Below are 24,945 nucleotides of genomic sequence, written 5' to 3'. Positions count from 1 at the left end.
GGCGTCCCTTAGTCCTGGTGTCACCTCATCCCGGTGTCACCTCACCTTGGCGTCCCTTAGTCCTGGTGTCACCTCATCCCGGTGTCACCTCACCTTGGCGTCCCTTAGTCCTGGTGTCACCTCATTTTGGTGTCACCTCACCTTGGCGTCCCTTAGTCCTGGTGTCACCCCATTTTGGTGTCACCTCACCTTGGCGTCCCTTAGTCCTGGTGTCACCCCATTTTGGTGTCACCTCACCTTGGCATCCCTTAGTCCTGGTGTCACCCCATTTTGGTGTCACCTCACCTTGGCGTCCCTTAGTCCTGGTGTCACCCCATTTTGGTGTCACCTCACCTTGGCGTCCCTTAGTCCTGGTGTCACCCCATTTTGGTGTCACCTCACCTTGGCGTCCCTTAGTCCTGGTGTCACCCCATTTTGGTGTCACCTCACCTTGGCGTCCCTTAGTCCTGGTGTCACCTCATCCCGGTGTCACCTCACCTTGGCGTCCCTTAGTCCTGGTGTCACCTCATCCCGGTGTCACCTCACCTTGGCGTCCCTTAGTCCTGGTGTCACCCCATTTTGGTGTCACCTCACCTTGGCGTCCCTTAGTCCTGGTGTCACCCCATTTTGGTGTCACCTCACCTCGGCGTCCCTTAGTCCTGGTGTCACCTCATCCCGGTGTCACCTCAGCTTGGCGTCCCTTAGTCCTGGTGTCACCTCATCCCGGTGTCACCTCACCTTGGCGTCCCTTAGTCCTGGTGTCACCTCATCCCGGTGTCACCTCACCTTGGCGTCCCTTAGTCCTGGTGTCACCCCATTTTGGTGTCACCTCACCTTGGCGTCCCTTAGTCCTGGTGTCACCCCATTTTGGTGTCACCTCACCTTGGCGTCCCTTAGTCCTGGTGTCACCCCATTTTGGTGTCACCTCACCTTGGCGTCCCTTAGTCCTGGTGTCACCTCATCCCGGTGTCACCTCACCTTGGCATCCCTTAGTCCTGGTGTCACCCCATTTTGGTGTCACCTCACCTTGGCGTCCCTTAGTCCTGGTGTCACCTCATCCCGGTGTCACCTCACCTTGGCGTCCCTTAGTCTTGGTGTCACCTCATCCCGGTGTCACCTCACCTTGGCGTCCCTTAGTCCTGGTGTCACCCCATTTTGGTGTCACCTCACCTTGGCGTCCCTTAGTCCTGGTGTCACCTCATCCCGGTGTCACCTCACCTTGGCGTCCCTTAGTCCTGGTGTCACCCCATTTTGGTGTCACCTCACCTTGGCGTCCCTTAGTCCTGGTGTCACCCCATTTTGGTGTCACCTCACCTTGGCGTCCCTTAGTCCTGGTGTCACCTCATCCCGGTGTCACCTCACCTTGGCGTCCCTTAGTCCTGGTGTCACCTCATCCCGGTGTCACCTCACCTTGGCGTCCCTTAGTCCTGGTGTCACCTCATCCCGGTGTCACCTCACCTTGGCGTCCCTTAGTCCTGGTGTCACCCCATTTTGGTGTCACCTCACCTTGGTGTCCCTTAGTCCTGGTGTCACCCCATTTTGGTGTCACCTCACCTTGGCGTCCCTTAGTCCTGGTGTCACCCCATTTTGGTGTCACCTCTCCTTGGCGTCCCTTAGTCCGGGTGTCACCTCATCCCGGTGTCACCTCACCTTGGCGTCCCTTAGTCCTGGTGTCACCCCATTTTGGTGTCACCTCACCTTGGCGTCCCTTAGTCCTGGTGTCACCTCATCTTGGTGTCACCTCACCTTGGCGTCCCTTAGTCCTGGTGTCACCCCATTTTGGTGTCACCTCATCTCAGTGCTCCTCAGTCCCTCTCTCATCCATCTCGGTGTCAGCTCATCTCAGCCTCGCTCATCTCAGCATCACCTCCCCTCGCCGTCACCTCATCCCGCTGTTCCTTATCCCACTGTCACCCATCTCAGTGCCACCTCCTCCCAGCCTCGCGCTCTCCCTGTCCCTCAGGACGCCAGCAGTCCCTCTGTCACCCCTCCTCACCCCTCCTTTGTCCTGGTGCTGCAGAGGCAGTGCGTGGAGTACGCGCTGAAGGCGCAGCCACTGCGGCGGTACATCCCCAAGAACCGAACCCAGTACCGCGTCTGGGCCATGGTCAACTCCACTGCCTTCGAGTACATCATGTTTGTCCTCATCCTGCTCAACACCATCGCCCTGGCCGTGCAGGTGGGGGGGCACCAAGGGGCGTTTTGGGGGGGCGTGGGGGTAAATAAGGACCCTGAGGGCAGTTAAAGCACCCCTAGAGGTCTCTTGGAGGCTCTGAGGGTGGTTGAAGGATCACTGGGGGGTCAGTAGGGGGTGGTGTAGGGATGATTTAGGACCTTGGGGGGGCAATTAAATGTCCTGGGGGGCAGTAAGGACCCCTCAAGGGGCAATTAGGACACCTGGGACAGTTAAAGGGTCGCAGGGGTGTGTAAGGGACAGGGTGGGGGCAGTAGGAGCACACCTGGGGGTCTGTTGGGGAGTCCGGGGGTAATTAAAGGGTCACTGGGGGGGTCCGTAAGGGATGATAACCGGGGCAATTAGGGACTGGGGGGGGGCAGTTAGATGGGCCAGGGGGTGAGTAAGGGACAGCAGAGGGGCAGTTAGAGAAATGTGGGGCAGTTAAAGCCCCCCTGGGGGGCAGTTGAGGTCTCTGAGTGCCCTGGGGGGAGTGAAGGGTGCACTGGGGTGTCTGTAAGGGACAAGGTGAGGAAATTTGGGCCCCTGGGGGCAGTGAGAGCACCCATAGGGGGATCAGTTAAGGGGTCCCGGGGGGCAGAAGGAGGTCGGGGTGTGGGGGGGGTGGAATTAGAGGCATGGGGGAGGGGGGGCTGCAATTAATACCCCTCTCCCCCAGCACTACGAGCAGTCCAAGCCCTTCAACTACGTGATGGACCTTCTGAACATGGTGTTCACCGGGCTCTTCACTGTGGAGATGGTGCTCAAGATCATCGCCTTCAAACCACGGGTAGGGACCTTTGGGGTGGGGGTGGGGATCCCACGAGGTCGGGGGGGGCTCCTCTTTTAGGGTCCCCCCCCCCCACCTTTAACGTACCCCCCCCCCCCCCCAGCATTACTTCTGTGATGCCTGGAACACCTTTGACGCCCTCATCGTGGTGGGCAGCGTGGTGGACATCGCCGTCACTGAGGTCAACGTGAGTCAGTCCTCTCCCTCAATGGGAAGGAATTGGGATCCCCAGTACCTTTTTATGGGAGGGGGGGTAGGATGGGGGGGGGTCCCTGATATTTGGGACCCCCGTGTTCGCCTCCGTCCATCCGTCCATCATTTTCATCCGCGTTCATCTCTATTCATCCATCCGCGTGCGACAGAACGGGGGTCACGTCGGCGAGGTAGGGACATCCCCAGGGGTGTCCCCAAGATCCGAGGGGGCTTTTTGGGGGTCCCCCTGACCTCTCCTGTCCCCCCCTCCCCCCCCATACACCCTACAGAGCTCGGAGGACAGCTCCCGCATCTCCATCACCTTCTTCCGGCTGTTCCGCGTCATGCGGTTGGTGAAGCTGTTGTCCAAAGGTGAGGGCATCCGCACGCTGCTCTGGACCTTCGTCAAGTCCTTCCAGGTGGGATGCTGGGGACAAAGGGGGGACAGTGGGGAGAGGGTATTATTTTGGGGGGCACCAAGGAGCCCCTCACCACCCCATTTCCACAGGCCTTGCCCTACGTCGCGCTGCTCATCGCCATGATCTTCTTCATCTACGCTGTCATTGGCATGCAGGTGAGGGACACGTGTGTGTGTGTGTGTGTGTGCGAGGGACACGCGTGTGTGGGCGAGGGTCCCACAGCACACCCAGTTGTGTGTGCATCACCCACTCCCCAACAGACCTTTGGGAAGGTGGCCCTGCAGGACGGGACCCAGATCAACCGCAACAACAACTTCCAGACCTTCCCCCAGGCCGTGCTGCTGCTCTTCAGGTGGGACTGGGGTCCTATGGGGTCCCTATGAGGGTCTGGGGGTCACTACGTGGTTCTGTGGGGTCTCTGGGTCCTATAGGGTCCCTATGAGGGTCCGAGAATCACTACATCGTTCTGAGGGGGTCTGGGAGTCCTATTAGACCCCTATGAGGGTCTGGGGGTCACTGGATGGTTCTGTGGGGTCTCTGGGTCCTATGGGGTCCCTATGAGGCTCTGGAGGTCACCAGATGGTTCTGTGGGGTCTCTGGGTCCTATAGGGTCCCTATGAGGGTCTGGGGGTCACTGGATGGTTCTGTGGGGTCTGGGAGTCCTATAGGGTCCCTCTGAGGGTCTGGGGGTCCCTGGATGGTTCTGTGGGGTCTGGGAGTCCTATAGGGTCCCTCTGAGGGTCTGGGGGTCCCTGGATGGTTCTGTGGGGTCTGGGAGTCCTATAGGGTCCCTCTGAGGGTCTGGGGGTCCCTGGATGGTTCTGTGGGGTCTGGGAGTCCTATAGGGTCCCTCTGAGGGTCTGGGGGTCCCTGGATGGTTCTGTGGGGTCTGGGAGTCCTATAGGGTCCCTATGAGGGTCTGGGGGTCCCTGGATGCTTCTGTGGGGTCTGGGAGTCCTATAGGGTCCCTATGAGGGTCTGGGGGTCACCGGATGGTTCCTTTTGAGTTGCCCTGGAGTCTAGACTTGTTGTAGGCTCACCATAAAGGATACAGGGGGCAGGTCCAGCCCCTCACTATATGGGGCAGCCAGAGGGGCTCTCCAGGGCCCCATAGGTGCCCCCCTGGCCCTATAGGTGTGCCACGGGGGAGGCCTGGCAGGAGATCATGCTGGCCAGCCTGCCCGGCAAGCGCTGCGACCCCGAATCGGACGCAGAGCCCGGTGAGGAGTTCACCTGCGGCAGCAACTTCGCCATCGTCTACTTCATCAGCTTCTTCATGCTCTGCGCCTTCCTGGTGAGCCTCAGGGCTCTGCCCCACAGCGAGCTCCCTGCCCCACAGCAGCCCCATAGCAGACAGAGCGCTCTTCCCCCCCCCACCCTCCCCCCCACCAGATCATCAACCTCTTTGTGGCTGTCATCATGGACAACTTTGACTACCTGACCCGGGACTGGTCCATCCTTGGCCCCCACCACCTGGATGAGTTCAAGCGTGTCTGGTCTGAGTATGACCCTGCTGCCAGGTCTGTCACCGTCACCCCATCACTGTCACCCCATCCCCATCACCCCCCGTCACCATCACCCCATCACCGTCACCCCATCCCCATCACCCCGTCACCATCACCCCATCGCCACCAGTCACCGTCACCCCATCCCCATCACCCCCTGTCACCATCACCCCATCACCACCACTCCCCATCACTGTCACCCCATCCCCATCACCCCCTGTCACCGTCACCCCATCACTGTCACCCCATCCCCATCACCCCCTGTCACCATCACCCTATCACCACCACTCCCCATCACCGTCACCCCATCCCCATCACCCCCTGTCACCATCACCCCATCACCACCAGTCACCGTCACCCCATCACTGTCACCCCATCCCCATCACCCCCTGTCACCATCACCCCATCACCACCAGTCACCGTCACCCCATCACTGTCACCCCATCCCCATCACCCCCTGTCACCATCACCCCATCACCACCACTCCCCGTCACCCCATCCCCATCACCCCCTGTCACCATCGCCCCGTCACCCCATCCCCATCACCCCATCACTGTCACCCCATCCCCATCACCCCCTGTCACCATCGCCCCATCACCACCAGTCACCGTCACCCCATCACCGTCACCCCATCCCCATCACCCCCTGTCACCATCGCCCCATCACCAACACTCCCCGTCACCCCATTACTGTCACCCCATCCCCATCACCCCGTCACCATTACCCCATCACCACCGCTCCCCATCACCCCATCACTGTCACCCCATCCCCATCACCACCAGTCACCATCACCCCATCACTGTCACCCCATCCCCATCACCCCCTGTCACCATCACCCCATCACTGTCACCCCATCCCCATCACCCCCTGTCACCATCACCCCATCACCACCACTCCCCATCACTGTCACCCCATCCCCATCACCCCCTGTCACCATCACCCCATCACCACCAGTCACCGTCACCCCATCACTGTCACCCCATCCCCATCACCACCAGTCACCGTCACCCCATCACTGTCACCCCATCCCCATCACCCCCTGTCACCATCACCCCATCACCACCACTCCCCGTCACCCCATCCCCATCACCCCCTGTCACCATCGCCCCGTCACCCCATCCCCATCACCCCATCACTGTCACCCCATCCCCATCACCCCCTGTCACCATCACCCCATCACCACCACTCCCCGTCACCCCATCCCCATCACCCCCTGTCACCATCGCCCCGTCACCCCATCCCCATCACCCCATCACTGTCACCCCATCCCCATCACCCCCTGTCACCATCGCCCCATCACCACCAGTCACCGTCACCCCATCACCGTCACCCCATCCCCATCACCCCCTGTCACCATCGCCCCATCACCAACACTCCCCGTCACCCCATTACTGTCACCCCATCCCCATCACCCCGTCACCATTACCCCATCACCACCGCTCCCCATCACCCCATCACTGTCACCCCATCCCCATCACCACCAGTCACCATCACCCCATCACTGTCACCCCATCCCCATCACCCCCTGTCACCATCACCCCATCACTGTCACCCCATCCCCATCACCCCCTGTCACCATCACCCCATCACCACCACTCCCCATCACTGTCACCCCATCCCCATCACCCCCTGTCACCATCACCCCATCACCACCAGTCACCGTCACCCCATCACTGTCACCCCATCCCCATCACCCCCTGTCACCATCGCCCCATCACTGTCACCCCATCCCCATCACCCCCTGTCACCATCACCCCATCACCACCACTCCCCGTCACCCCATCCCCATCACCCCCTGTCACCATCGCCCCGTCACCCCATCCCCATCACCCCATCACTGTCACCCCATCCCCATCACCCCCTGTCACCATCGCCCCATCACCAACACTCCCCGTCACCCCATCACTGTCACCCCATCCCCATCACCTCCTGTCACCATCACCCCATCACCACCACTCCCCATCACCCCATCCCCATCACCCCCTGTCACCATCACCCCATCACCACCAGTCACTGTCACCCCATCACTGTCACCCCATCCCCATCACCCCGTCACCATCGCCCCATCACCACCAGTCACCATCACCCCATCACTGTCACCCCATCCCCATCACCCCCTGTCACCATCACCCCATCACCACCACTCCCCATCACCGTCACCCCATCCCCATCACCCCCTGTCACCATCACCCCATCACTGTCACCCCATCCCCATCACCCCCTGTCACCATCACCCCATCATCACCACCACTCCCCATCATCCCATCACTGTCACCCCATCCCCATCACCCCCCGTCACCATCACCCCATCACTGTCACCCCATCCCCATCACCCCCTGTCACCATCACCCCATCACCACCACTCCCCGTCACCCCATTACTGTCACCCCATCCCCGTCACCCCATTACTGTCACCCCATCCCCATCACCCCATCACCATTACCCCATCACCACCACTCCCCGTCACCCCATCACTGTCACCCCATCCCCATCACCCCCTGTCACCATCACCCCATCACTGTCACCCCATCCCCATCACCCCCTGTCACCATCACCCCATCACCACCACTCCCCATCACTGTCACCCCATCCCCATCACCCCCTGTCACCATCACCCCATCACTGTCACCCCATCCCCATCACCCCCTGTCACCATCACCCCATCACCACCACTCCCCATCACCGTCACCCCATCCCCATCACCCCCTGTCACCATTACCCCATCACCACCGCTCCCCATCACCCCATCACTGTCACCCCATCCCCATCACCCCCCGTCACCATCACCCCATCACTGTCACCCCATCCCCATCACCCCCTGTCACCATCACCCCATCACCACCACTCCCCGTCACCCCATTACTGTCACCCCATCCCCATCACCCCGTCACCATTACCTCATCACCACCGCTCCCCATCACCCCATCACTGTCACCCCATCCCCATCACCCCCTGTCACCATCACCCCATCACCACCACTCCCCGTCACCCCATCACCCCCTGCCACCATCATCTCCCCTCCTGTCCCTGTCACCCTCCTTTCACCCTCAGATCCATCACTGTCACCTGCCACCCTCCTATGACCGTTATCCTCCTGTCAGCACCGCCTGTCACCCTCCTGTCACCCCCATTACCCCATTACCACCCTGTCACTGTCACCCCTCCATCACTGTCACCCCTCCATCACTGTCACCATCACCCCCCATCACCATCACCCCCCATCACCATCACCCCCCATCACCATCACCGCCTCCCCATCCCCACCATCACCGCCTCCCCCTCCCCACCATCACCTCCTGTCACCATCACCGCCTCCCCCTCCCCACCGTCCCCCTCCTGTCCCCCCCCCTCCCCCCCACCTGTCACTGTCCCCGTGCTGTCCCCTGTCCCCTCAGGGGCCGCATCAAACACCTGGACGTGGTGACGCTGCTGCGCCGCATCCAACCCCCTCTGGGCTTTGGGAAGCTGTGCCCTCACCGCGTCGCCTGCAAGGTGCCAGGGGGGAGGAGGCCGGGGGGGGGAGAGGGGGGTCACCGGGTGTTCCCCCTCCCCCCTTCTCATCCTGTCCCCCCCCCCAACCCCTCCCCCAGCGCCTGGTAGCCATGAACATGCCCCTCAACTCGGATGGCACCGTCACCTTCAACGCCACGCTGTTCGCCCTGGTCCGCACCTCACTCAAGATCAAGACAGAAGGTTTGAGGCTGGGGGGGGCGGCGGGGGGGGGACACAATGAGACCCCCTGGAGGGGTGACACTGCTGTGTGTCATTCCCCCCCCCCCCCCCATGGAAAAAAAAGGGAACCTGGACGTGGCCAACAAGGAGCTGAGGGCTGTCATCAAGAAGATCTGGAAGCGGACGAAGCCCAAGCTGCTGGATGAGGTCATCCCACCGCCCGAGGGTCAGTGTGGTCATCCCACCGCTGGGGGGGATGGGGGGGTCCTGGTGATGCTTTTGGGGGGGGGGGGGGGTGCTCCCTGATGAAACTTGGGGGGGTGTCCCGGTGGCCCTTGGGGGGACACAGCAGAGAGTCCTGGGCTGGCTTGGGGACACTGGAGCGGCTTCAGTGCCCCCTTGGGACACAGTAGAGGGGTCTCGGTGGCTGTTAGAGACGCGATGGGGGGGGGTCCTGCTTCCCCTAACGCTGTGTCCGTCCCCCACCCCCCCCCACCTTGCTAAACACAGAGGAGGAGGTGACGGTGGGGAAGTTCTACGCCACCTTCCTCATCCAGGACTATTTCCGCAAGTTCCGGCGGCGGAAGGAGCGCGGGATGCTGGGCCCCAGCGCCAGCCCCAGCAACGAGCGTGCCCTGCAGGTGGGGGTCCCCAGGCCGGGGTTGTGTGCTGGGGGGATGGGGGGGGAGATGGAGGGATGGAGGATCCCCCCCCCCCCACTTCCAATCCCGGTGACCCCTTTTTCCCCCCTTTCCCCCCACTGCTGCAGGCCGGGCTGCAGACCCTGCAGGCGTTGGGCCCCGAGATGCGGCGGGCGCTGAGCTGTGACCTGGGGGAGAATGGAGGCGCCGGAGCAGAGGAGGAAGAGGAGGAGGAAGAGCAGCTGACCTACGCCGTAAGCCCCGCCCCCAATCGACCACGCCCTCACGGCCACGCCCACCCCGTGGCCACGCCCATCCAGGAAGCCCCGCCCCTTTCGCAGGCACCCGAGGCTCTGTATGGCTCCGCCCCCGACTCCCCCGGGAGGGGGGATGTTCCCAAGGCCCCCCCCAGCCCCAGCGAAGGGGAGGAGCCCGCAGCCCCGCCCCATGGCGTCACCCAGCGGCACGGGGGCAGGTATGGATGGGGGGGGGTCATTGGGGGAGGGAGGTCTCGATACTGGGGGCCCCAATGGAGAAAGAAGGGGATGGGGGGGGGGGAGGAGAGTAGGTGGAGATCCCCAATGGGGAAGGAGATGGGGGGGTCTTCAACACTAGGGTGACCCCAAGGAGGAGGGGGTTCGATATTGGGGTTCCTATTGGGATAGGGGTGTTCCCAACATTGGGGAGGGGGCTCTGACAGTTGGCGGGGGGGGGGGATGCTACGTAGATGAAGCCGGGGGGGTGAGAAGGGGGGCGTGGGGAGTTAACCTCTGCAGTGAGGGCTGAGAAGCCCCAACATCGGGGACCAAAGGGGTTTTGGGGGGGAGGGGGGTTCCTGATAATGGGATCCCCATGGGGTTGGGGGGGTCCCAACAACGGGGGGCCCCATAGGGAAGGGGCTGAAGGGTCCCCTCCCCACCGGGGCCTCCACACCCCCCAACCATTCAGGCGGCAGCACTCGGCCGGGGGTCCCGGCCCCCTCCCGGCCGCGGGGCAGGAGGAGCCCCCCGAGGAGCGGGAGGAGCCGGGAGATGCCGGCGGGGAGGAGGAGGCGCATGGAGCGGCCCCACGGCTGCCGTGGGCAGCGGACAGGTATAGGGGGGGAGCGGGGGGGTGGGGTCCCCTCTAGAGCTCTCTGCAATGCGTCTTTGTGTCTGCCCCCTCTCCCCGCAGGCTGCCGGGACCCACGGCCGCCCCCCAGCCCCCGCGCTGGGCAGGGGTGGCTCAGAGGGGGGGATCGCTGCCGCTGCCCACCCGGCACTTCGCGCTGCGGGGCCCCGGGGGGACCATGGAGGGGCAGCAGCTGAAGCGGCGCCGACTTCTGCCGCCCACCCCTGCGGGTAGGGGGCGGGGCTTAGGCGAGGGGGTGGGGCCTATGGAAGGGGCGTCGTTAGGATTGGGCGCGGCTGAAGGGAGTGGGCGTGGCCTCGGCACATGGCGTTTCTGATAGGCGTGGCTCTGGGGGTGGGCGTGGCCTCTGAGCACATGGCGATTCTGATAGGCGTGGTTCTGGGAGTGGGCGTGGCCTCTGAGCACATGGTGCTTCTGATAGGCGTGGTTCTGGGGGTGGGCGTGGCCTCTGGGCACATGGCGTTTCTGATAGGCGTGGCTCTGGGGGTGGGCGTGGCCTCTGAGCACATGGCGTTTCTGATAGGCGTGGTTCTGGGGGTGGGCGTGGCCTCTGAGCACATGGCGTTTCTGATAGGCGTGGTTCTGGAGGTGGGCGTGGCCTCTGAGCACATGGCGTTTCTGATAGGCGTGGTTCTGGGGGTGGGCGTGGCCTCTGAGCACATGGCGTTTCTGATAGGCGTGGTTCTGGGGGTGGGCGTGGCCTCTGAGCACATGGCGTTTCTGATAGGCGTGGTTCTGGGGGTGGGCGTGGCCTCTGGGCACATGGCGTTTCTGATAGGCGTGGCTCTGGGGGTGGGCGTGGCCTCTGAGCACATGGCGTTTCTGATAGGCGTGGTTCTGGAGGTGGGCGTGGCCTCTGAGCACATGGTGTTTCCGATAAACGGGGTTAGGCGGGTGGGCGCGGCTTAAGAGCACGTGGTTTGTGAGCGGGGTTACGGAGGTGGGCGTGGCCAACGGGCAGGTGGCGCTTGATAGGTTGGGTTAGTGTGGTGGGCGTGGCCTATGGACACACGGTGTTCCTGATAGGTGCGGTGAAGGGGGGTGGGCGTGGCCTAACGGGGGGGGGGCGTGCCCGCAGGCCGGAAGCCGTCTTTCACCATCCAGTGCCTGAGGCGCCAGGGGAGCTGCGAGGACGAACCCATCCCGGGCACCTACACCCCGTCGGGGCCGCCGGGTCCCGCCCGGCCGCAGGTACGGCGTGGGACAGCCCTGCCCCCACCGCCCCTCCGTCAGCCTCCAGCATCGCCCCATCGCTGTGTCTTCCAACCCCACGCAGGGCTACGGCACCTCCGAGACGTGGCGCCTGGGCTCCTCCTCCCACGCCTGGGCCACGGCACCCGCGCGGGGCCACGTGCTCTACGCTCCCCTCATCCTGGTGGAAGGAAGAGGACCCCCGGGGGGGGCGGGGGGCGGCAGCCTCCCCCCGCTGTCCCGCTGGTTCCCCTCGGGGTCCCTCCGCCTGCGGGAGCCGCTGGGCCGCGGGTCGGCCGACAGTTTGGTGGAGGCTGTGAGTGCACCGCCCGAACCCCCCTTCCCCTCACCAACACACCCCACCCCCACCCCATCGCAACGCCCCCCTTTCCCCCCATTCAGGTGCTGATCTCGGAAGGGTTGGGGTTATTCGCCCGCGACCCCAAATTCGTGGCGGTGGCCAAAAGGGAGATAGCGGACGCGTGCGAGATGACGATGGACGAAATGGAGAGCGCTGCTGCCGACCTCCTGACCCGGAGGCACCGCCCCCCACCTCCGCCCCACAGCAACGCCGCCGTTTACAGCGACGAGGAGACGCTGCGGGCAGCGCCCGGAGAGGAGGAGCTGGCGGATGAGATGGTGTGCGTGGGGGGACCCTAAATAGGGGGAGGGGGGGGGGTCAAAAAGGGGGGCTGTACCTCAACAGAGCGGCGTTTTGCATCAGAAAGCGGTGGTTGGTGTGAAAAGGGGGGGGGGTTTGGCCTGAAGAGTGGTGTGTGAGGTGTCAAGGGGGGGTGGGGACTCAAAGCTGGGGGGTGGGGGGGGTGGAAGAGGGGTGTTGAGCCTCGAAAGAGCGGTGTCTCACCTGAAAAGAGACGTTTTGCCTCAAAGATGGGCATTTGGCCTCAAAAAAGGGCTGCTTTGCTTCAAGATGGGCATTTAAAGAGTGGCGTTCTGCCTCAAAAAGGGGGGTTTTGCCGAAAAAAAAAGGCTGCCTCGCCCAGAAAAGGGACGTTGTGCCCCAAAAGAGAACTGCTGCCTGAAAAAAAGCAGCTTTTTCTTCCACACAAAAGGGAATTCTACAAAAAAAAGAGTGGGAATTTACACACAAAAAACCCCAAAAGAGGACATTTCCTTGCCCCGCCCCCTCTGCGCGCCCATTGGCGGAGAGGAGAACCAATGAGGAGCGCCCGCTCGTAAGCCCCGCCCACTCCGCCCCCCCCACTTCCGCACATGCGCAGTGCTGTTACAACCCCTGTAACCCCCCCCCCCCCCCAAAGAAAATTCGCATTTTAACCTCCAAAGTTTAATAATAATAAAAAAAATCATAATACAATAAAATAAGCCTCCCCCCCCCCTACCCCGCCCCCCCCCGGTAGTGTCAGCAGGGGAGGGGGGCGGGGGGGGGGGGACCCAAATTGACCCCCCCCCACCTCCTTCCCCCCCCCCCTCTCCCCCCATGTGCCCCCCTCCCCCCTCCAAATTCCTATAAAAAACCCGGCGCGAGGGGGGGGGGGGGGAGGGGGGTTCTGTGCTGGTTGGGGCCCCCCCCGTTTATAAGGGGGGGGGGGGGGGGGGGCGGGGGGGGCCCGGACCCCCACCTGTGTGTGTGTTTTCCCCCTCCCCCCCCCCGGGGGGGCCGAACAATACAAAAGAAATCAACTCAAATAATTACATCGCGGGGGGGGGAGGGGTGGGGGTTGTCCCGGTGGGGTGGCAGTGTTGGGGGGGGGGGGGGGGGAAGGAAGGGGGGGACACGGTGTGGACCCCCCCCCCCCCCCCCCCCCCAACCTTCCCCTCTCTCCACCCACATCCTCTGCTCTGTCCCAGCCCGACCCCCCCGGGGGAGGGGGGGGGGGCGGGGGGGGGAATGGGGCACCTCCATGCGAGGTGGGGGCGGCGCGTCACGAGTCCTGGGGGGGGGGGAAAGAGGGGGTGGTAACCGGGGGGGGGGGTGGGTAAAATGGCCCCCCAACGTCCTACAGAGACCCTCTCATCCCACCCCCATTCATTACATCGGCTCTGCACCCCATAACCACCCCCCCCCCTCCACCCCAAATATATTGGGATGCCCCCCCGCCCTCCCCACACCTCATATCCCCCCCCCCCGTTCTCCCTAAGACGCCCCTCCCCCAAATACTGGGGGGCTTCAAGAGGGACCCTAAAAACAGGGCCACCCCTATAAGCCCCCCCCTAAACCAGTGAGGTCACCTCCACCCCCCCCCCAACCACTGCCCCCCAATAAACCCCTCCCCAAACATTGCCCCCCCCCATAACCGCCCCACCCCAACCACTGCCCCCCAATAAACCCCTCCCCACAGATTGCCCCCCATAACCCCCCCCATAACCCCCCCCAAACACTGCCCGCCCCCCCATAAACCCCTCCCCAAACACTGCCCCCCCATAACCCCCCCACCTCAACCACTGCCCCCCCAATAAACCCCTCCCCACACATTGCCCCCCCATAACCCCCCCACCTCATCCAATGCCCGCCCCCATAAACCCCTCCCCACAGATTGCCCCCCATAACCCCCCCCCAAACACTGCCCGCCCCCCCCAATAAACCCCTCCCCACACATTGCCCCCCCATAACCCCCCCACAACCACTGCCTGCCCCCCCATAAACCCCTCCCCACACATTGCCCCCCCATAACCCCCCATAAACCCCTCCCCAAACATTGCCCCCCATGACCCCCCCCAAACACTGCCCACCCCCCAATAAACCCCTCCCCAAACACTGCCCCCCCATAACCCCCCACCTCAACCACTGCCCCTCCTCCATAAACCCCTCCCCACACATTGCCCCCCCATAACCCCCCATAAACCCCTCCCCACACATTGCCCTCCCATAACCCCCCCACCTCAACCACTGCCCCCCCATAAGCCCCTCCCCACAGATTGCCCCCTCATTGCCCCCCCACCTCAACCACTGCCCTCCCCCATAAACCCCTCCCCAAACACTGCCCCCCATAACCCCCCCAAACACTGCCCTCCCCCATAAACCCCTCCTCAAACACTGCCCCCCCATAACCCCCCCACCTCAACCACTGCCCCCCCATAAACCCCTCCCCAAACATTGCCCCCCCATAACCCCCCACCTCAACCACTGCCCCCCCATAACCCCCCCACCTCAACCACTGCCCAATAAACCCCCCCAAAAAACCCCTCCCCAAACACTGCCCCCCCAATAAACCCCCCACCTCAACCACTGCCCGCCCCCCCATGAACCCCTCCCCAAACACTGCCCCCCCATAACCCCCCACAAACCCCTCCACAAACATTGCCCCCCATAACCCCCCCCAAACACTGCCCTCCCCCATAAACCCCTCCTCAAACACTGCCCCCCCATAACCCCCCATAAACCCCTCCCCACACATTGCCCCCCCATAACCCCCCCACCTCAACCACTGCCCGCCCCCCAATAAACCCCTCCCCACACATTGCCCCCCCATAACCCCCCCACAACCACTGCCTGCCCCCCCATAAACCCCTCCCCACACATTGCCCCCCCATAACCCCCCATAAACCCCTCCCCACACATTACCCCCCCATAACCCCCCCACCTCAACCACTGCCCGTCCCCCCATAAACCCCTCCTTAACATTGCCCCCCATAACCCCCCCCCCAAACACTGCCCTCCCCCATAACCCCCCCACCTCAACCACTGCCCGTCCCCCCATAAACCCCTCCTTAACATTGCCCCCCCATAAACCCCTCCCCACACATTGCCCCCCCATAACCCCCCCACCTCAACCACTGCCCGCCCCCCAATAAGCCCCTCCCCAAACACTGCCCCCCCCCCCAGATATCCCCCCATGCCCCAACATACAAAACAGGGGCGTCCCCCCCCCCCACCCCATCACCCCATCACCCCATCACTCACCCCCGGGGCGGTGGGGCCGGGTGGGGGGGTGCTGTCCCTCGGTGCCCCCCCCTCCGCCCCCCGGCTCCTCTTTGGCTCCAGCTCCTCCTTGGCGAGGGGGGGGCCGTCCCCCCGCTCCCCCCGGCGTTTACGGCGTCTCTCGGGGTCCCGACCCCGACCCCGCGCCCCCCGGCGCTCTGCCTGCTCCAGCTGGGGGGGGGGGGGGGGGGCAGCATTAATGGGAGCCCCCCCAGAATGGAAATGAGGGGGGGGGGAATGGGGAGTTTTGGGGGTGAAAAGAGGGGATTGGGGGGGGGGGGGGGAGTAAAAAATGGGGGTGGAAATGGGGTTTATAGGGAAAAGGGGGAGTTTGGGGGAGAAAATGGGGATTTGGGGGACAAATGGGAATGGGGGGGAGGGGATGGGGGGGAAATGGGGGGATTTGGGGGGTAATGGGGGATTTTAGGGGGCAGAAATGGGGTCGTTTGGGGGAATCTGGGGGGGCCGGGGGGTATGAGGGGGTTCTTGGGATCCCAGGGTGGGTTTGGGGGGGGGCAAAAGGGACATTTGGGGGTCCTGCAGGAAGCCCTGAGGTGCACAGGGTGGACTGAGGGATTTGGGGTGGGATTTGGGGTCAGCAATTGGGGTATTTGGGGGCAGTACCCCCCAGTTTGGTTCTGGGGATACCAGGGGGGCTGTGAGGTTCCCAGGGTGGGTTTGGGGTGGGAGAAAAGGAACATTTGGGGGTCCTGCAGGAATCGTTGAGGTCCACAGAGCAGACTGTGGGATGGGGGTGGAATTGGGGCTGGGATTGAGGTGGGATCGGGGGGGTTTTGGGGCGGATTTGGGGTGGGGTTTGGGGTATTTGGGGGCAGTACCCCCCAGCTTTGTCCTGGGGGGCTCTGGGGATCCCAGGGTGGGTTTTGGGGGGGGCAAAAGGGACATTTGGGGGTCCTGCATGAAGCCCTGAGGTGCACAGGGTGGACTGAGGGATTTGGGGTGGGATTTGGGGTCAGCAATTGGGGTATTTGGGGGCAGTAATCCCCAGTTTGGTTCTGGGGATACCAGGGGGGCTGTGAGGATTCCAGCGTGGGTTTTGGGGGGCAAAAGGGACATTTTGGGGGTCCTGCAGGAAGCCCTGAGGTCCACAGGGCAGACTGTGGGATGGGGGTGGGATTGGGGGGGATTTGAGGCGGATTTGGGGTCAGCAATTGGGGTATTTGGGGGCAGTGCCCCCCAGCTTTGTCCTGGGGGGCTCTGAGGATCCCAGGGTGGGTTTGGGGGGGGGCAAAAGGGACATTTGGGGGTCCTGCAGGAAACCTTGAGCTGCACAGTGTGGACTGTGGGATGGGGGTGGGATTGGGGCTGGGATTGAGGTGGGATCGGGGGGGGTTTGAGGCGGATTTGGGGTCAGCAATTGGGGTATTTGGGGGCAGTAACCCCCGAGTTCTGTCCTGGGGGGCTCTGAGGATCCCAGGGTGGGTTTGGGGGGGGGCAAAAGGAACATATGGGGGTCCTGCAGGAATCCTTGAGCTGCACAGTGTGGACTGTGGGATGGGGGTGGGATTGGGGCTGGGATTGAGGTGGGATCGGGGGGGGGTTTGAGGCGGATTTGGGGTCAGCAATTGGGGTATTTGGGGGCAGTAACCCCCGAGTTCTGTCCTGGGGGGCTCTGAGGATCCCAGGGTGGGTTTGGGGGGGGGCAAAAGGAACATATGGGGGTCCTGCAGGAATCCTTGAGCTGCACAGGGTGGACTGTGGGATGGGGGTGGGATTGGGGATGGAATTGAGGTGGGATCGGGGGGGTTTTGGGGCGGATTTGGGGGGGGATTTGTGTGGGATCGGGGGGGCTTTGGGGCACGTACCTCGAGGAGGAGGCGGAAGAGGCCGAGGGGGGGCGGGCGGGCGGCCTGCAGCAGGCGCCAGATGCTGGTGGCCTCGTCCAGCGTCACCTCCAGGAGGTCCCCCTCCATCATCAGCTCCTCCAGCGGCCGCCGGGCGCCCTCGGGCAGCTCCAGCACCGGGCCATGCAGCCGCGGCAGCGCACAGCTCAGCGCCTCCAGCTCTGCGGGGACAGCGCGGGGGGACGCGGGGTGAGGGTGGGGGGCCGTGGGGGGAGGGTGGGGACAGCGGGGGGGGAGGGTGGGGACAGCGGGGGGGGAGGGTGGGGTGAGATTGGGGACAGCGGGGGGAGACGTGGGGTGAAGGTGGGGACACCGTGGGGGGACCATGGGGTGAGGTTGGGGACACTGTGGGGTGAGACTGGGGACATTGTGGGGTGACATTGGGGACACTGTGGGGGGAACATGGGGTGAGGTCGAGGACACCGTGGGGTGAGATTGGGGACACCGTGGGGGGAGGGTGGGGACACTGTGGGGTGAGACTGGGGACACCGTGGGGTGAGGTTGGGGACACTGTGGGGGGAGGGTGGGGACAGTGGGGGGGGAATGTGGGGTGAGGTTGGGGGGACCGTGGGGTGAGGTTGGGGACACTGTGGGGGGAATGTGGGGTGAGATTGGGGACAGCGGGGGGAGACGTGGGGTGAAGGTGGGGACACCGTGGGGGGACCATGGGGTGAGGTTGGGGACATCATGGGGTGAGGTTGGGGACACTGTGGGGTGAGACTGGGGACATTGTGGGGTGACATTGGGGACACTGTGGGGGGACCATGGGGTGAGGTCGAGGACACCGTGGGGTGAGATTGGGGACACCGTGGGGGGAGGTTGGGGACACCGTGGGGTGAGGTTGGGGACACCGTGGGGGGAGGGTGGGGACACTGTGGGGGGAGGGTGGGGACAGTGGGGGGAGACGTGGGGTGAGGCTGGGGACACCATGGGGTGAGGCTGGGGACACCGTGGGGGGAGGGTGGGGACACTGTGGGGGGAGGGTGGGGACAGTGGGGGGAGACGTGGGGTGAGGGTGGGGACACCGTGGGGGGACCGTAGGGTGAGGTTGGGGACAGCAGGGGGGAATGTGGGGTGAGGTTGGGGACACTGTGAGGGGAACATGGGGTGACACTGGGGACACTGGGGGGGGAACGTGGGGTGAGGGTGGGGACATCGTGGGGTGAGGTTGGGGACATTGTGGGGTGACACTGGGGACATTGTGGGGACACCATGGGGTGATGTTGGGGACACCATGGGGTGATGTTGGGGACACCGTGGGGGGAGGTTGGGGACACCATGGGGTGAGGTTGGGGACATTGTGGGGGGAACATGGGGTGAGGCTGGGGACACCATGGGGTGAGGTTGGGGACACCATGGGGTGAGGTTGGGGACACCGTGGGGGGAGGGTGGGGACACTGTGGGGTGAGGTTGGGGACATTGTGGGGGGAACATGGGGTGAGGCTGGGGACACCATGGGGTGAGGTTGGGGACACCGTGGGGGGAGGGTGGGGACATTGTGGGGTGAGGTTGGGGACACTGGGGGGGGAATGTGGGGTGAGGTTGGGGGGACCGTGGGGTGAGGTTGGGGACATTGTGGGGTGACACTGGGGACACTGTGGGGGGAACATGGGGTGAGGTTGGGGACATCGTGGGGGGAATGTGGGGTGAGATTGGGGACAGCAGGGGGGAATGTGGAGTGAGGTTGGGGACACTGGGGGGTGAGGTTGGGGACATCGTGGGGTGAGGTTGGAGACATTGTGGGGTGAGGTTGGGGACACTGGGGGGGGAGACGTGGCGTGAAGGTGGGGACACCGTGGGGGGACCATGGGGTGAGGCTGGGGACACCATGGGGTGAGATTGGGGACACTGTGGGGTGAGACTGGGGACATTGTGGGGTGACATTGGGGACACTGTGGGGGGAACATGGGGTGAGGGTGGGGACATCGTGGGGGGAGGTTGGGGACAGCGGGGGGAGACGTGGGGTGAGGGTGGGGGGGACCGTGGGGGGAGGGTGGGGACATTGTGGGGTGAGGGTGGCGACACTGTGGGGACACCATGGGGTGAGGTTGGGGACACTGGGGGGGGACCGTGGGGTGAGGTTGGGGACATTGTGGGGTGACATTGGGGACACTGTGGGGGGACCATGGGGTGAGGGTGGGGACACTGTGGGGGGAATACAGGGTGAGGTTGGGGACATTGTGGGGGGGAATGTGGGGTGAGGTTGGGGACATCGTGGGGGGACCGTGGGGTGAGGTTGGGGACAGCGGGGGGGAATGTGGAGTGAGGTTGGGGACACTGGGGGGGGATACTGTGGGGTGAGGTTGGGGACATCGTGGGGTGAGGTTGGGGACATTGTGGGGACACCATGGGGTGAGGTTGGGGACACTGTGGGGGGACCGTGGGGTGAGGGTGGGGACACTGTGGGGGGAATACGGGGTGAGGGTGGGGACATTGTGGGGGGGAATGTGGGGTGAGGTTGGGGACATCATGGGGGGACCGTGGGGTGAGGTTGGGGACAGCGGGGGGGAACATGGGGTGAGGTTGGGGGGACGGTGGGGTGAGGTTGGGGACACCGTGGGGTGACATTGGGGACACCGTGGGGGGAACATGGGGTGAGGTTGGGGACACTGTGGGGACACCGTGGGGTGAGGCTGGGGACACCGTGGGGGGACCATGGGGTGAAGTTGGGGACACTGTGGGGTGACATTGGGGACACTGTGGGGGGAACGTGGGGTGAGGGTGGGGACACCGTGGGGTGAGGTTGGGGACACCGTGGGGGGATCATGGAGTGAGGTTGGGGACACTGTGGAGGGACCATGGGGTGAGGTTGGGGACACCATGGGGTGAGGATGGGGACACTGGGGGGGGAATGTGGGGTGAGGTTGGGGGGACCATGGGGTGAGGGTGGGGACACCGTGGGGGGACCATGGGGTGAAGTTGGGGACACTGTGGGGGGACCGTGGGATGATATTGGGGCCACTGTGTGCCATTGGGGCACGGGGACAGCATGGAGCTGATGTGGGATCTCTGGGGCTCCCACGGGATCTATGGGACTGCCATATGGTCCGCAGGGCACGTTTGGGATCTATGGGGCTCAGATGGGATCCGTGGGGCTCAGATGGGACCCTCCGCCCCACAAAGCCCCATACCCACTCACCTGAGGGTAGGGGGCCGTTCTTCTCTGGGCTGGGGGCGTCACCGTTCTCCACAGAGACCTGGGGGGGGGAGTGGGGTGTTATATGGGGGTAAATGTGGTGTTATATGGGGGTAAATGTGGTGTCATATGGGGGTAAACGTGGCGTCATATGGGGGTAAATGTGGTGTCATAGGGGGGTAAAGGCGGTGTTATATGGGGGTAAATGTGGTGTTATAGGGGGGTAAAGGCGGTGTTATAGGGGGTAAATGTGTCATAGGGGGGTAAAGGCGGTGTTATAGGGGGGGCACGGCCCTATTGAGCTGCCCCCCCCCCCCCCCCAACTCCCATTATGGGCCCTACAATCAGCCCACGCCCCACACCTCCCCCAACCCCACCCACCACCACCAACCCCAAAGCCCCATTCTCAGCCCCACTCCCAGCCCCACTACCCCACTCAGCCCCAATACCCCACTCCCCCACTTCCAACACCCCACTCAGCCCCACTTCCAGCCCCACAACTCCACTCCCAGCCCCATTACCCCACTCAGCCCCGCTCCCAGCCCCACTCCCAGCCCCACTCAGCCCCACTCCCAGCCCCATTACCCCACTCAGCCCCACTCCCAGCCCCACTACCCCACTCCCAGCCCCATTACCCCACTCCCAGCCCCACTCAGCCCCACTCCCTATCCCCATTACCCCACTCCCAGCCCCATTACCCCACTCCCCAACTCCCAGCCCCATTACCCCACTCAGCCCCACTCCCAGCCCCATTACCCCACTCCCAGCCCCACTCCCAACCCCATTACTCCACTCCCCCACTTCCAACACCCCACTCAGCCCCACTCCCAGCCCCATTACCCCATTTAGCCCCACTCCTATCCCCATTACCCCCCTCCCAGCCCCATTACCCCACTCCCAGCCCCACTCAGCCCCACTCCCTATCCCCATTACCCCACTCCCAGCCCCATTACCCCACTCCCCAACTCCCAGCCCCATTACCCCACTCAGCCCCACTCCTATCCCCATTACCCCACTCCCAGCCCCACTCCCCCCCTCCCAGCCCCATTACCCCACTCCCAGCCCCACTACCCCACTCAGCCCCACTCCTATCCCCATTACCCCCCTCCCAGCCCCATTACCCCACTCAGCCCCGCTCCCAGCCCCACTCCCAGCCCCACTACCCCACTCCCAGCCCCACTCAGCCCCACTCCCAGCCCCATTACCCCACTCAGCCCCACTCCCAGCCCCACTCCCCCACTCCCAGCCCCATTACCCCACTCCCAGCCCCACTCCCAGCCCCATTACCCCACTCCCACTCCCATTACCCCACTCCCAGCCCCACTCCCCCCCTCCCAGCCCCATTACCCCACTCCCAGCCCCACTACCCCACTCCCAGCCCCACTCCTATCCCCATTACCCCACTCCCAGCCCCACTCCCCCCCTCCCAGCCCCATTACCCCACTCCCAGCCCCACTACCCCACTCCCAGCCCCACTCCCAGCCCCACTCCTATCCCCATTACCCCACTCCCAGCCCCACTCCCCCCCTCCCAGCCCCATTACCCCACTCCCAGCCCCACCACTCCACCCCCACCCCCACTACCCCACTCAGCCCCACTCCTGTCCCCATTACCCCCCTCCCAGCCCCACTCCCCCACTCCCAGCCCCATTACCCCACTCCCAGCCCCACTCCTATCCCCATTACCCCACTCCCAGCCCCATTACCCACTCCCACTCCCCCACTCCCAGCCCCATTACCCCCCTCCCAGCCCCACTCCCCCCCTCCCAGCCCCATTACCCCACTCAGCCCCACCCCCAGCCCCACTCCCCCCCTCCCAGCCCCATTACCCCCCTCCCAGCCCCACTCCCCCCCTCCCAGCCCCATTACCCCACTCCCATCCCCACCACTCCCCCCGCCCCCCCCTCACCTTGGGCTGCTCGTTGCCCCTCGCCTCCCTCAGCGCGGTGCCGCCGTCCCCGTGCAGCCTCTGCCTGACGGCCGCCAACCTCTCCATGGCCGCGGCCACCTCGGGGGAGGCGAGCAGCGCCCGCGCGCGGTCCTGCCAGGTGATGGCCCTCTCGGTCAGGCACTGCAGGGCCTCCCCCTCGGGAAGCCTCACCGGCAGCTTCTGCAGGGCCACCAGGAGGGCCAGGATGGTCTCCAAGCGCGGGCGACGCGAGCGCTGGCACAGAGGGCAAAGGAATTTGGCGTCCCATTCCCACCAGGCCGGAGAGGGTTTCTGGTTGGCCAAACGGGGCCAGGCCACGCAGGAGCCGTGGAACCAATCTCGGCACAGCTGGCACTGAAGCATGGAGGGCCCGGCCGGCTGACCGCACACGCACGACGGGGGGCCCGGGGCCGGGGGGGCGGCCTTCTGAGAGTTGGCGTGGCGGAGCCGCTGCATGCCTTCCTTCTCCTTCTGCTCGCCTTCTTTGAAGGCCAGGATCTGGGGGGGGAGGTCAGCGCGGGGTGTGGGGGGAGAGGGGAGGGGGTATGGGAGAAGAAGGGAGGTGAGAGGACGTGGAGGGAGAGGGGAGGTGGGGGAGAGGGGATATGGGGGGACAGGAGGTGTGGGGAGAGGGGGAAGAGGGGAGATGAGGGGATGTGGAGGGAGAGGGGAGGGGAGGGGGAGGGGGAGGGGAGGGGAGAGGAGAGGAGGGAAGGGAAGGGAAGGGAAGGGAAGGGAAGGGAAGGGAAGGGAAGGGAAGGGAAGGGAAGGGAAGGGAAGGGAAGGGAAGGGAAGGGAAGGGAAGGGAAGGGAAGGGAAGGGAAGGGAAGGGAAGGGAAGGGAAGGGAAGGGAAGGGAAGGGAAGGGAAGGGAAGGGAAGGGAAGGGAAGGGAAGGGAAGGGAAGGGAAGGGAAGGGAAGGGAAGGGAAGGGAAGGGAAGGGAAGGGAAGGGAAGGGAAGGGAAGGGAAGGGAAGGGAAGGGAAGGGAAGGGAAGGGAAGGGAAGGGAAGGGGGGAGATATGGGGGGAGATATGGGGGGAGAGGGGGTGTGGGGGGAGAGGGGGAGAGGGGAGATGAGGGGACGTGGAGGGAGAGTGGAGGGAAGGGGAGGGGGTATGGGAGAAGAAGGGAGGTGAGAGGACGTGGAGGGAGAGGGGATGTGGGGGAGAGGAGGAGATATGGGGGGAGAGGAGGGGATATGGGGGGACAGGAGGTGTGGGAGGAGAGGGGGAGAGGGGAGGAGATGGAGAGGGGAGGGGAGGGGAGGGGAGGGGAGGGGAAGGGAAGGGAAGGGAAGGGAAGGGAAGGGAAGGGAAGGGAAGGGAAGGGAAGGGAAGGGAAGGGAAGGGAAGGGAAGGGAAGGGAAGGGAAGGGAAGGGAAGGGAAGGGAAGGGAAGGGAAGGGAAGGGAAGGGAAGGGAAGGGAAGAGAGGGGGGAGATATGGGGGGAGAGGGGATGTGGGGGGAGAGGAGGTGTGGGGAGAGGGGGAGAGGGGAGATGAGGGGACGTGGAGGGAGAGTGGAGGGAAGGGGAGGGGGTATGGGAGAAGAAGGGAGGTGAGAGGACGTGGAGGGAGAGGGATGTGGGGGAGAGGAGGAGATATGGGGGGAGAGGGGAGGGGATGGAGAGGGAGAGGGGAGGAGAGGGGACATGGAGGGAGAGCGGAGGGAAGGGGAGGGGGTATGGGAGAAGAGGGGATGTGGGGGGAGAAGGGGAAGAGGGGAGGTGTGGGGATGGGGAGGGAAGGGAAGGGGGGAGAGGGGAGCAGAGGGGACATGGAGGGAGAGAGGAGGGAAGGGAAGGGAAGGAGGGAGAGGGGAGGAGAGGAGGAGATATGGAGTGAGAGGGGATATGGGGGGAGAAGGGGGAGAGGGGAGGTGTGGGGGGAGAGGGGAGATGGAAGGAAAGAGGGGATGTGGGGGGAGAGAGGAGAAGGGAGAGGGGGGAGGGGATGTGGAAGGAAAGAGGGAGAGGGGAGAAGGGGGAGAGGTGGGGGGTATGGGGTGATGGGACATAAAGGGGAGGGGGAGGAGGGGTTGGGGGCAGAGAGGGGCACGTGGGGGGGGAGAGGGAAGAGATTGAGGGCGAGAGGGGACGTGGGGGGAGACGGGGACACAATGGGGCGAGAAGGGACACGAGAGGGAGACGTGGGGCGACGCGGGGTCGGAAGGGACCCCGTGGGGAAGGGAATGGGGGGGGGGGGGAGGGGGGATTGGTTGGGGGTCCCCCCCCGCTCACCACGGCGCCGGGGTCCCGCAGGTCCTGCGCAGACAGCCCCAGGCTCTCCGCATCCAGGCGGTACAGCCCGGGCTCCTGCCGCCACTTCAGCCTCTTGGAGCTGTCGGACCCGGCGTCGGCGCAGGGACACAGCACCTATGGGTGCCACCGCGTCACCCCCCATACATCCAACAACCCCCGACC

The 24,945-nt window shown here is 64.4% G+C and overlaps 2 protein-coding genes across 5 annotated transcripts in view; one reads left to right on the top strand and one right to left on the bottom strand.

The window, feature by feature from the left end:
• The window catches only part of LOC101752139 (voltage-dependent L-type calcium channel subunit alpha-1F-like), a 35,432-nt gene extending 22,981 nt beyond the window's left edge, over positions 1-12,451 (top strand). The window contains exons 31-50 of one of the 3 annotated variants that reach the window (XM_040657289.2): positions 2,000-2,158; positions 2,832-2,942; positions 3,046-3,129; positions 3,305-3,325; positions 3,425-3,553; positions 3,643-3,708; positions 3,814-3,905; positions 4,688-4,847; positions 4,946-5,073; positions 8,454-8,550; positions 8,649-8,751; positions 8,855-8,956; positions 9,241-9,371; positions 9,500-9,625; positions 9,713-9,846; positions 10,320-10,463; positions 10,545-10,711; positions 11,581-11,688; positions 11,774-12,009; positions 12,096-12,451. In XM_040657289.2, coding sequence (XP_040513223.1) covers positions 2,000-2,158; positions 2,832-2,942; positions 3,046-3,129; positions 3,305-3,325; positions 3,425-3,553; positions 3,643-3,708; positions 3,814-3,905; positions 4,688-4,847; positions 4,946-5,073; positions 8,454-8,550; positions 8,649-8,751; positions 8,855-8,956; positions 9,241-9,371; positions 9,500-9,625; positions 9,713-9,846; positions 10,320-10,463; positions 10,545-10,711; positions 11,581-11,688; positions 11,774-12,009; positions 12,096-12,353 — 2,556 coding nt within the window. In that variant the 3' untranslated portion in view covers positions 12,354-12,451. Of the gene's footprint in view, positions 1-1,999; positions 2,159-2,831; positions 2,943-3,045; positions 3,130-3,304; positions 3,326-3,424; positions 3,554-3,642; positions 3,709-3,813; positions 3,906-4,687; positions 4,848-4,945; positions 5,074-8,453; positions 8,551-8,648; positions 8,752-8,854; positions 8,957-9,240; positions 9,372-9,499; positions 9,626-9,712; positions 9,847-10,319; positions 10,464-10,544; positions 10,712-11,580; positions 11,694-11,773; positions 12,010-12,095 lie in introns of all 3 variants that reach the window. The other 2 variants (XM_040657288.2, XM_040657290.2) reach the window with 2 other exon arrangements.
• Positions 12,452-12,511: 60 nt separating this feature from the next.
• Positions 12,512-24,920, bottom strand: LOC121108941 (lysine-specific demethylase 5C-like). Of its 2 annotated transcripts, none has more exons than XM_040657291.1 (6): positions 24,763-24,920; positions 22,504-23,022; positions 20,599-20,656; positions 17,421-17,620; positions 15,577-15,765; positions 12,512-12,772 (listed from the first exon to the last, which is right to left on the bottom strand). In XM_040657291.1, the coding sequence occupies exons 2-6, from the start codon at positions 22,978-22,980 to the stop codon at positions 12,653-12,655; spliced, it is 1,044 nt and encodes a 347-aa protein (XP_040513225.1). In that variant the 5' UTR covers positions 22,981-23,022; positions 24,763-24,920; the 3' UTR covers positions 12,512-12,652. The 2 variants fall into 2 exon arrangements, with proteins under 2 accessions (XP_040513225.1, XP_040513226.1); XM_040657292.2 differs by lacking the exon at positions 12,512-12,772 and adding an exon at positions 13,260-13,606 and having other exon boundaries at positions 24,763-24,919.
• Positions 24,921-24,945: the final 25 nt, after the last annotated feature.

This window comes from Gallus gallus, unplaced genomic scaffold (genome assembly GCF_016699485.2).
Source record: "Gallus gallus isolate bGalGal1 unplaced genomic scaffold, bGalGal1.mat.broiler.GRCg7b scaffold_97, whole genome shotgun sequence".
Taxonomy (NCBI): domain Eukaryota; kingdom Metazoa; phylum Chordata; class Aves; order Galliformes; family Phasianidae; genus Gallus; species Gallus gallus.
The sequence above is the reverse complement of the archived record's forward strand: the minus strand, read 5'-3'. Positions and strand labels throughout refer to the sequence as shown.

Coding starts and splice junctions, on each gene's coding strand:
- LOC121108941 (XM_040657291.1), bottom strand. CDS start 22,980: ATGCAGCGGCTCCGCCACGCCAACTCTCAGAAGGCCGCCCCCCCGGCC. Junction 20,657..22,503: donor GGGGCAACGAGCAGCCCAAG/GTGAGGGGGGGG, acceptor TCCCCCCCCCAG/GTCTCTGTGGAGAACGGTGA. Junction 12,773..15,576: donor CCGGCCCCACCGCCCCGGGG/GTGAGTGATGGG, acceptor TTTTTTTTGTAG/AATTCCCTTTTGTGTGGAAG.